Source organism: Zootoca vivipara, chromosome 11, assembly GCF_963506605.1.
Source record: "Zootoca vivipara chromosome 11, rZooViv1.1, whole genome shotgun sequence".
In the NCBI taxonomy this organism is placed as follows: domain Eukaryota; kingdom Metazoa; phylum Chordata; class Lepidosauria; order Squamata; family Lacertidae; genus Zootoca; species Zootoca vivipara.
In genome coordinates this window covers 32,083,472-32,095,601 of record NC_083286.1, presented here as the reverse complement: position 1 = coordinate 32,095,601, position 12,130 = coordinate 32,083,472, and the positions used below count along the sequence as shown (strand labels likewise).

Genomic DNA, 12,130 nt, shown 5'->3' with positions numbered 1-12,130 from the left:
GTCTGGTGAGTGTGTGACACTCCATCACATGTCTTGGTCAAGGCACATACTAGCAGGTTGTGTCTCTCCTGGAAAGTGCTAGTGCCTCCCTTGGGAGGGCAGCTTCACGGCTTTTAATTTTGTGGGGGTTTCTTTTGCCATGTTTCTGAACTGAGAATCTTTTGGTATCAGATGCCCAGTCAGCAAAATCATTTTATATTCATTTGGCTTCTTAAGTATGCTTAGTTTTTTTCTATCTATGCTGCTATTCCCAAACCTATCAGACTTTCCTCCCCACTCTCCACATTATTGTTGCAAGGATTAATGCCAGATGGGGCCTCTGATACACAGTCTCTCATTAGCTGGAGATCTAGATGTCAGATGGAACAGACCGAGTTCAAATTAAACTGATCCTATCTGTAAATACAAATATAGATGGAAGAGGAAAGAAAGACATTGTATCCTTTAACTGTTTAACACATCCACAGTTTAGCAACTGCAAACTGTTTAAAATGGCAGGCTGCTGTTGTTGTAAAAATCTATCCCACCCATTTCTCCAAATGAACATTAACTAGGGGCTGCCATTGCTGCTCACTTTGCTTTGCTTGCAAACCCTATCTAACCCCAACCCCTGACCAAAAAGCCCATCTCTTTACTCATTGCCAAAGCCATCCTGTCTCCTCTCTCCTCACCAAAGTCATCTCCAACCCTTACAACTTGCCAACCTACATTCCCCATAAAGCTCACCAAAGCCCTTCCCCTTAGACCAGGGATGGAGAACCTTTGCTCATGGAAGGACCAGATCTTTATACCCCCTGTGTTGGGTGGGGCAGCCCAACTGCCAATCACCTGATGTCATCATGATGCCATAGCCCTCTGTAGCAGGGATGGTAACAAAGCCCTTTCACACCCACACTACTTCAACTTCCAGCTGTGAAAGTTTGAAGAAGATGGATGGTGGTGGGAATGTCTGCTGGGATTGCTATATTAGCATTGGTTTCTGCAGCTGTTGGCACCCTGTTGACTTTGTAAGGTGAGAACTGGGTCATGACTATTTTATCTGGTCCTACCCATACCTTTACCCATGCATAGTAGCCATGTGACATGCCTGGACCATAGGATTGTTCTGTCCACCCTTGCTTTTAAATGCTCACTGTCATTTGAATCTTGCTTTTTAAAAAACAAAAACAAAAAACAAACAAAAACACCCCACAATAATTGTAATTATGCTGTGAAAAACCACTGGCTAGAACCTAGTCACAAACTCCTCTCAGAATCTACAACACTAATGAAGTACTTTGGGGAAATTACGAAGCGGCATATGCTAAAAACTGAGGGATGCAAGTTATTAAAGAGAAGATTTCACTTGTGTGCTGCTGCAACATTCAGTGGTCATTATTCCACCACATCTGGAGCCCTGCCTTCTCTTGCATCTGATCATGCTGGTCTTTCCCTATATTAGCACACTGTTCTAGGCCAGTGTTTCCCAACCTTGTGCCTCCAGATGTTTTCGGACTACAATTCCCAACATTCATGACCACTGGTCTTGCTAGCTAGGGATGATGGGAGTTGTAGTCCCAAAACATCTGGAGGCACAAGGTTGGGAAACACTGTTCTAGGCTACTCTCCCCTGGCGTATTCTCTGACACTTCCTACCACTAAGATCTACTTCCTTTTGGTTAGTTGTCTGTTGTTAAGCTGCCCTTACACCCTTTTTTTGTTTAGCAAACAAGTGGCACATGGAAGTTTAGCACATTTTAATGGCGTGAATGGCATGAATTTTTGTGTCCACTTCATCAGATACAGAAAGTGTTAACCCCAGTTCCAGGTACACCACACATGGATTGTAAGCAGCAAGTTCAGGGGGAAATGCAATGCAGAAAATGTCACACAGTTCAATTAAAATAAAGACATGTCCCTTCACAACAGCAATGATAAGTGATAACACAATCTGCTTAACGGTGTTGTTAATTAACATTGATAGTGGGACAGGAAACCATTGTTTCTGTTTAGACCCATAGTGCCTGGCATTCTTGATGAATTGGATTTCAGTGGCTTCACACTGCTGTCTTCCTTTGAAATGTGCTTATTCAAGTTTTGTCATCTTAAAGCCCAGTCACTGAGAGAATCCTAGTAGGCTACAATGTTCTCCTACTAGATTCTTTTATTTAGCTCAACCTCTGTGTCAGTCAATGGACAGCTTAAAATGTTAGCAATGTGTGTGCAAGAGAGCCATGAATCACAAAAAAGAGAGAATAGGTCTACCACTCTGTTTCTTTTTCAGAAGCCCTTTGTATGGAGGAAGGGTATAGTGCCCCAGGATTGGGGCTGAATGGTGTGAGAACTAAAGTTTTATGGACACGCTGAAAGTTCTGCATTTGTACCTGTGCATTGCCACTGGGAATACTACCAGATAAATTCCAACTGCTGTAGGTTTGCTTCAGAAGAAGCTCTTTTGTGCTTTATTACTAACCAAGGGTTCAGCAGTAGTTTGCTGCTTGAAAGGGACATTACAAAGAGGCAACAAGGTTTCCTGATAGAATTAAAATAGAAGTACTGTCACTTGCAAAGCCTTTTATTGCGCACCTCTCCCCTAATTTCTTCAGAGAAGGTCATGGTTTTAGTTCGTAGTGAGGACATGCTCTGAGGTATAAGTAACGCATCTACAACTAACAAATTAAAAGCATCATATTTAAAAATATGTTATACATCAAGTGTTTAGAAAGTGTCCTTCGCTCAGGAGGCATGTGCTGATATGAAGTTATGGTCCAAAAAGAAATATTATCAACTAGACAACACCTGCAAAGGAAAGAGCTAAATTCTTCGGAATGAACCAGTTAATACACACTAAAAAGGCCATTGCTTTTATATTTTGATTTACACCTTCTTTTAACCATTCAGCTTGCACTCCTTTCTAGTGTCACTTTCCATTACCACACCAATCCGGTGCAATTTCTTTTTTGACCTTGAAGATAGTGCCTGGTGCCTGGAGACTCTCAGCTCCTGAAATCTTCACTGAGACGACTGCAAATGCTAAACCCTTCTTGGTGTCAAAATGTAGTGTGGTGCGTGTTTATAAAAAGTGCAAACACTGTGGGGTTTTTTTGGTGTTTTTTATATTAAAAAAAATTGGATGGAACCTCCAAACTTTAAAAGTCACCCATAGGCTGCATTATTTAAGTTGTCAAAATTTACTGTATACAAATGAGAGAAGCTATAGATGTATTTTATTCTGCCTGTCATTTTTGCATAAATAAATGTTTTGGCTTGCTTCATACAGGATGACCCTCAACTGCTAAAACTGGAGCTGGAAAACAGCTGCATTGCACTGCAGCCTCAAAGCTTCATACAGCCAGCTGTAAGCTTTAGAATTCAAATGGATACACAGGATTATGCAGAGGGACAAGATACCACTATATAGGAAAGAAAGCTATGGGGGAAAGCATCTATTTGTTGAGGTAAGGCACTTTTTATACTGCTTGAGTTTTCAACTGATGCCTCATTTTTTCAATACAGTGTCTTAATAACCAGTCATTTACCTGCGAAAGGGAAGTCTTTGCTTATATGATGTGTTTTAGATCATATTTATTCTACAGTAAGGCAAATACTTTTCTGGCTAAACTAATTGCTTGTTTGCTTCTTTCAATATGCATGCACTCTTATTTTAACAAATACTGTTTCTGTCTCAGAAATCGTCATTAGATTGCACACTGAAAATATGCACTACTGTACAGATTTAAAAGCAGGCTTCATTGCTCAGAGTATAATAACGCAGCACAGCACCAAGCTATCTGATCTTTTTCTCTCTTTTTTTTAAAAAAAGATGCAAGTCATAAAATTTCAGCATATCATCACAAGTGCAGCTTAAATTCCTTTTTTAACTTACCGTGGATGTGAATAATTCTGTCATGGTCCAGCGTGAAGTTGGCAGCATGATGATCAGCCCAGCAGAAAGAAATCAACACCAGGAAAAGTAGACTCTTCATCTTTTATAGCCCAGGAATCTTCTTTACTGTAAGAGTACCACATACAAAGAAGCTGGTGAAATTTGGAAAGCTTAACAGTGATGCAATGCACAACTTGTTACAGCCCATCTTTTTCTCATTGCTCTATGAAAATTTAACCCACTGTGCTTGAAAAGTTAGCAGCGAGTGACTCTTCAAGCAGCACTTTAAAGTTAATCCTCTTATTAGAGAGTTAGCTGCAGAGACTATTAACCGATGCTTAATTGAGATATGTTTGCAGTTGAATAACTTTGTCCATTAAAAGTATAATAAGAACCGAAAGCACGCAATCATCTTCTCCAAATGCTAAAATAAGCAATGGTTGTGATTCTTAAATGCATAGTGGACTTGGGTTTGTTGAATTTATTCTATTTATTTTCTTTAAACAACCATGTTCTATATCTCTCCAATATAGTATGTATTGCATACACACACACACACACACACACACACACACACAAACACACACACATTAGCGTAGGGTGTGATGTCTTCGTCAAACCTAAGGAGCATAGAGGCTGACCAATACAGGCACACTTTATTTCAGGTACACTTACCATTTTAGAGTCTACAGTGAAATGTTGGAAACCATGCACAAAGTAGGTTAGAGTTGCATGTGCTGCCACTGCAGTTGCCCTGATTGATTTTTCATTCATTTCTATCTAGAATGCTGACGCACTAAATTGTGTGCCAGGTAGGGTCTCTGCAGTCAGCAGAGCTGCTGAGCGCTGCAGGGGAAATCTCTGCCAGCCTCAGAGTAGTAATTAGGCAAATGAAGACCCAAAATAGATAAGAGGACACAAAATGCAAGGGCTCTGATGCAGAAGGTTCAGCCTGTCATGTTCTCTAGAGGCATCATTTTCATAACTAGGCATTCACTGTCCTTTTCAAATGTGCTTGGAAATAATGTATTGTGGCCAGAATAGATTCAGCAGATAAAAAAAAGAACAAGGCCAATACAATCTGCATCAAAACTTAGGGCGTATCTGCACTTGGGGTGCAGAGCAAAATTACAGATCAAAGCCTCGTTAAATTTGGAGGCAAAGAAGCTCCGTCAGACTCTTATTCTAGTGCAGATTTTACAGACTATGTCTGCATTCGCTCCCAGCTGTTTTGCAGGCTAACATGAGCTGCTGATCTTGCAAATACAACAAAGGCTGTTTGCAATAGGATGCCATGGCCTGTACACTGCAATGGCACCCTGAGCCAATCTATGATGTTGCACTGCTGCAGGAGCATAATGGCAGCATTGCTGCACTGGCGGTAATCACTGTAACTCACAGCAGCTGGGCGCAGAGCAAAAATTACAGAGGGAAGTCTTGAGGCAATATGAATTCCATTTCAACCTCTGGGGAACCGGCTGCATCAGTAGAAGCCTGTCTACTTAATATATCTGGTACTAGGAAAACTTAGAAAGCTGCAGCTGGCAACCAATAGAGTGCAATGATTTTGTCCACTTTGCTAAGTGCCCTGATCCAATGCTATGTGTATAGAGTACCGGTAGTTGGGATAATGTATGTGTAGTCCTGGACAGAAAATTGATCCTAGCGCTGATCAACATTCCACAAAGAGGAGGGAACAGTTTATTTGAGCCGTAGGGTCTAAGATTCCATCAATGTCACATTATATATATACTAGTCTCATTCAGCCCGTTAAGAAAACGGGCGCTAGAGGTGCGACGGGACCGCGGCCTTCCCTCCCTTTCTGCGCTCGGCCGTGGGGCGCACCGGGAACGCAATTAAACAAAGCGCTCTCCCGTCGTGTTCCGCGGCTGAGCACAGAGAGGGAGGGAAGGCCCTGCCGCTCCTCCCACGGGCCAGGTAGGGTTGTCAGGAGGAGGAGGAGGCGGACCAAGATGGCGGCATCGGGCTCCGGGGCCACGGCCCGCGGCGGGAGTCGGACCGAGCTCCTGATGCCGCCATCTTGGTCCTCCGCCGCAGGGGAACGGTAGGCAGAGGGGTGGGGAGAGCATGTGCGTGTGTACGTCCCGCCTCTTCGTCCAGTCCCTGTGTCCGTGGGGCACATGCGCATTAGTGCGGACACAGGGACACAGGGACTGGACGCAGAGACACAGGGACTTTATTGTATAGGATATGGCTACTCACCTAGCTAGGGTGCACAAAAGCTCACAGGGGCCAGGTTGGTGACCTTTGTGTATTCCTGACATCCATGGAGGGGCTTATCTGAATTGGAGTGCTCAAGTATGCTCTGTGATTAAAAGAGACGTGCTTAGCCAGAGAGAGACAGAGCAATGTATGTGGGGTTTGTGTGCATGTGTCTTCTGTCAGACAGAGGGGGAGATGCAATTGGGCAGAGAAAGATGAAGAAATGTACAGGTGGGTCATCCAAAACCACTTTGAAGTCCATATTGTGATAACAGTTTCACAATTTTCGACCTGGCAATATATCGCGATGTGTGTGTGTGTATGCATTGGTTACAAAAAAAAAACACAATGTGGAAAAACCGTGAAGCCTGCTGATGCTTCTCTCGATTCTTGCAGCCCATGTTAACTCTGCCAGCTCAGCTTACCCCTGCCTCATGCAGCGGGCAGCGAATCACAAGAGCAGGTGCTGGCAAAAATCATGATGCAGGGGAAGCCATGAAGCCATGAAGCCAGCCAAAGTCACAACATAGCTCTATCGCTATTTCAGGCATTGTAATATATTGGTATATTGCAATATTTAGCTGGTGATATATCACAATGTGGGAAACCAGATATTGCTCAGCCCTAAGGGGTAGGGGTGGGGAAGGAAGACATATCTTTGAGGTCTATGAGAAAAGGAGCAGTGTTTGCGTGCCGTGTGTGCAAGAGACAGTATGGTGTGCCCATCTTGTACACTTTTCCCTGGTCCTGGGGGATGCTCCCTTTTGTCATTAGTCAATAATAGCATCATTCTCTTTGTGTGTAATTACACATTGTGTATTTAATTGCTGTGACTTGCCCAAAGATCACATGTGATGAAGGGCAGGATATGAATCAAACAAACAAAATCCTCATGCAATAAATACCCCAAATTTCTCCTCCCTCCACTTCTTTTAGGACAGTTCCAACTGTCTTGTGACTGTTAGAAGAACAGAAGTGGTTCTCTCAAGAACGTATCAATCAGCACTAGTTTATTTTAGATGCTGCAGGTCGTATTTATTTATCACATTCTCGACTGACTGGCAGCCTAAGGAATTGCAACAGAATTGAGAAAACCTTTGGGATGGCAGCATATTCCAAAGGTCCCCTTGATATGAATACAAGAGGTCTGACTCACTATCCCCTGTAGGAAAAGTTTTACAATTTTATAAATTGGCTTTAATTGGTTTTGCTTTGCCAAGAGACACAATGTTTGAAAGAAGTCTCATTTTCCATTACAGTCACTGTTTTTTATGCCAATGATGGCTACAGAGGGTCTAAAACACAGTGAGGGTTTCAAGGACTTAATGGAGCATGCCAAACTAGATAGATTTGTGACACTATATGTTTACCAGGGATACATTCCTGCTTGAATTGATAATGGGCAAGGGCTGTTAGAGACGTAGAAAACCTCTCCCTTTATTTCTGCACACTATTCTGTTTTGTGTTACAATCACTATGCTCTCAGAAATCTATGGAAAGTCTGTAGAATGTCTCAAGTGCCCTTGTTTTTCCAAATAACTTCTGCACATGAGGAACGTCTTTCCCCTCATAAAAACAAGTTGCACAAACTGATGTAGATTATACAAGCAGGCTACTCCATGCAAGTTGTCATAGACAAACACACACACGATTTGGTTGGGTGCACAACAACTTCTACACCTGCATGAGCACATGCATAGTTCAAGAAAAATTGTATCTGCAAGCAAATGCACAGAAACCGTTTTGTAAAGTTCCAGGTACAGGCTCAAGGAAAACTGTTTTGCTTGCTAATTATGTAAGTCAAATTAAATGGTCCTTGCCTCTATATGTTGTTTTGATTTACTGTGGGAAAGATTCATCGCACTGTTACTGAGATGTCAGTAGACACAATATTTTATATACAATGCTAATGGAGTTTGATTTTTTAAAAATAAAAGATAAGTAGGATGAATTACACCCCTCTGATGAACTCTTTTAGTCTTTATTCAGACTAAACAAGACATTGAAACCTGGATTACTTTTTTGGTTGCATTTCCAGAATGGTAGAAATAGACAATGAAAATAGGTAGATAGGGCACTGGGTTTCAATATTTTTTAACTGATGGCCTAAGGTCCTTTGGAGGAAGAGCAAATCATAAATATTATAAATAAATAAAATATAACATTGGGTGGCTTTAACAAGCAAAAAAGAAAATTGGAGTTGGCCCAAAGAATAGAAAAATAAAAAGAAGAGGCAAGAACACCTTAAATTGGTGTTCTTAAAATTGGAAGTTGATTATGGGGTATAATACGTCGATTACACCCATATTCAGCTTACACTCTTACACTTTTTTCCAATGGAAAGTTCTCTAGCTGCTCATTCATTATGCTTTTTCAAATGATGTTTTATCAGACCAGTGTTGCCATTGGAAAAAGGCAATGCAAAATTAATGTTACCCCTGAAAATACAAAATGCATTGGCCATATTACATACTAGGTCTACAATTTTTTGAGCACCAGTTTGAGATCTTTCCTCTTCCTTTCGTTTGACCTTGACCAAATCACTTGGCATCTCTATTTTAATTTCCCTTGGGTGCTATTCAACAAGCCTTGCTCAGAATACACCCACAGAAATTAATGAATATGACTGAAATAGGTTTTATTAATTTCAGTAGGTCTACACTGAGTAAAACTTAGTTGAATACCACCTCTTTTCTTTGATGACAACACATTCTGGGCATGAAAATTTGAAACGGAATAATAATTGAAGGCCATGGTTTGCAACCAGCATATAAGAGGAGTTACCATTTATAACATGTTTACTATTTAACCATTAATTATCGAGTGGCAGTCTTACATTGCACTTACTCAGTCAATATATCATTAGAGTTGTATCCGCTTTTAATTTTTATAAAATTAAGGATGGATTTCTTTTTATAAAAAACTTCTTGTAAATTTTCTGCATGTCCAATTCATAAAATCACAGCATGGAAAGTAAATGGAGGAAAGCCAGTTTTTTCTTGTGAGGACAGTAGCAATTTATATCGACAGCTTTGATTTTCATTTGATGGCCTTATAATCCACATCATGACTGCTCTGGGATTTTCCTCATTCAGTTATTGCAGGCGATACGATGCCGCCTAGTCAATTCAGCACTTGTGTGGTAGAAGTAATAACCAAAATAAGTACGGCCTGTTGATATAATGTAATGCTGGTGCAGATATTTTCAGGTCTACACAGTGACATTTTGCAATCAGAAAATAATGGCTGCATATATTTGAAAATGCATTGTGTGAATCTTGCTAAACAGCTCCACAACACTCTCACAAGCTTTAGTCAGATGCACAAGCAGTTATGGACAATGTGATCATTCAGGAGCAAGGTATGTGGGAGAGTTATTTGCATCCACTAGTTTAGTGTTTGCATCCAAACTGATTACTCTTGGAGTCAATCATGAACACAAACCGTTCTATTAGACTTCACTCTTAATTTTACAATGGAAGTGAGGTGGAGAAACAGGAACACTTGTTTTTATTTGATAATTTGTATAGCACTGATTTGGTAACTCTAATACACCACGGACAAATTTTGAAATGACACCTGTCAGGGAGTTGGTGTGGCTACTCCCGAGTAAAGACACTCCAGTCTGTTGTGTCTTTAAAGGTTTTATTGTGCATACTATTTACAGTGCAGAGATAGCAGAAAACATGACCTCCTAGTCACTCTCAGAACCTGGCAATGGCACACGTCGGCTTCGGGGCCAGCATAATAACCTGGGCACCCTGAAACACCGCCCCCTCGCCCTGCGTTTGGGCGCACACCTCAATTCGGGCGCCGGAAGGAGCGGTGCCCGTCCTTCCCTTTGCCAGCTGGAGCAGTGCCTGGGCTCAGATGCCTCCCTGAGCTGTCCCTCCTCCCCAGTTGGTCAGAGTGGTGCATGGACTCTGATACATCGCTGAGCCCTTCGTCCACCGTCTGTTCCCCAGAGCGTTGCCAGGGCTCTGATGCCTCGCTGAGCCTTCCCTCCTCCATTCCGCTTCCCCCTGACCCACTGCTAGCGCTGTCGCTGGGTGAAGTGCTGGTCAGGATGATGGGGGGAGGCTCCCTGTAGGGAGACCCCCTGACAACGCCTTTATGAAAGATAAAAATGTTAACACAGATACAGGGGTATTTTGGCTGGAAGATCTGCTGCTTCAGTAGCATTGCTTCTCTTTCCTAAAACCATCATGAGGCTCTCTAATAACCAGGGTATAATGTACTGTAACCTCTCCTAATTCAATTTTCCTACTTCTTTTCCTACTTCTAAAAGCGAAAGGGCACACAAGTTTTTCTGACATACTTTAATAGTGCATTGTGTGTGGTTGTTTATTTACTCGCTGTCCACAGTCCCACTGTATTGATTCATTGTGTTTATTCCCAGATAGTTTTCAAGCCTAAAATTCCTGCCTAGATATTTAATCTAGTTGAGAGCTGTTAGTTTGCCTTCTTGCGGTTGGGTGACATTTTGTTCCTACAGAAGCACCTAATTCTACTAAACATCAGTGCATTCTTTTAACATGAAATTCAAGTTCCTCTAGGAAATATTTATTTTTCACAAAAAAAAAATAGGATTCAGCACTTTTGAAAAGGATGGCTATTGTAGGGAAAGGATTTTTGCTCAAGATTTTAAGAGTGTTTCAAAAATTGCTTCTTATATAGAAATGCAAATCCCACCCACAATACAGTACAGTGAATCACAGTAGGAATAATATTTATGAAATATTCTGAGATTTATGCTCAGTTAATGGTTCTCATAATTAAGTGATTCTAGCAAAGTGAAAAATTGTTACATTGGTTCACTCAACTACAGAGCAGAGCCCTTACTCATGCTACTATTCCTGCATTGCAGAGGGTTGAACTAGATGATCATCAGGCTCCCTTCCAACTCTACCATTCTATGATTCTACTCTGAAATTTTAAGTACCACAGAGCATAATTTTTCTGTCTTTATTATTATACTTTGCCACCTATCCTTTTAGAAGGCATATTTATATTTTAGAATGTGATATCCACAAGATCATAATAGTATATTATACCATTGTCCATATGTCTTATGAAGTACTTCTGTTATGCCCCCTTATGGAATATTGTAAGTTCATAAGAGGTAAATAGTCTTCACACCAAAGAAGACTAATGAATTGATATTTTAGTTTATTTTAGGCAAGACTACTATCATCATAATTCTTGTTCTGCAGACAAAGAAGACCAGCAGCCTTGCTATTCAAGGAAGAATTCAAGACATTTTTAAAAACCACAATACACAATCCATTCTAATAAGGCACTAATCAATTGCATGGAGGGTAATCTTTGTGACTGGATCTCATCTCTTTTGTGTGAAGTTGGAGGAGGAGGAAGAGAAAAGGGTCTACTGCATCTGTGTCATCACTCCCATTGCCTCAAAATCCCTCCAGGTTCCCTTTACAAGTCTAAGACTGCATACATGGGGAAGGAAGTATGTGGGGAGACAGTCACTCCACCTGAGAAGACCACAGAGATTTCACAGGAGAGGCAATACAGCCTGAAGCTATGGACTTTTTCCTCTGTTGTCTTTTGTGTGGTGCAAGCTCCAAAGCAAGAAGCAGGAGAAAACCATAATGTGGCTTCGCTGCAGTTGCCTGACCAGGAACAGGAAGAAAGCCACAAGGAGATTTGGTGCTAATCATGGAGAAAGTGCACTGCATGCTTTATATCCAGGAAGCCATCATAGAGAAATCAATGTCATTGATTCTAATGCTGAAGCCAAAGGTAGGAACAAGGAAAATGCTGCAATAAACTAAAGTACCCTGAGCTGCTGTTGGAAATGATGCTCTCAGTATGTTTTTCCATCTAATGCAAGAACCAAACAATGTTGTTAAGGATGTGGAAAACTATTTCTTGAGCAAGTATTGTTCTTGAAGAATAGTTGATCCCAACTCAGTTATTGCCAGTAAAGAATCTTCTTAGCCATCAGGACCAGCTAGCTCAACAAAGACACCTCTACATCAAATTGAATTAAATGAACCAGATACTTTAGTATTCTTTTCA

At 41.2% G+C, this 12,130-nt stretch overlaps 1 protein-coding gene across 3 annotated transcripts in view; it reads right to left on the bottom strand.

Annotated features, from left to right (window-relative positions):
- The window catches only part of HAPLN1 (hyaluronan and proteoglycan link protein 1), a 62,728-nt gene that overhangs the window by 23,108 nt on the left and 27,490 nt on the right, over window positions 1–12,130 (bottom strand). For all 3 annotated transcript variants that reach the window (XM_035100010.2, XM_035100006.2, XM_035100009.2), the window contains exon 2: window positions 3,866–3,991. In XM_035100010.2, the coding sequence (XP_034955901.2) occupies window positions 3,866–3,965 (100 nt within the window). In that variant the 5' untranslated portion in view covers window positions 3,966–3,991. The remainder of the gene's footprint in view (window positions 1–3,865; window positions 3,992–12,130) is intronic.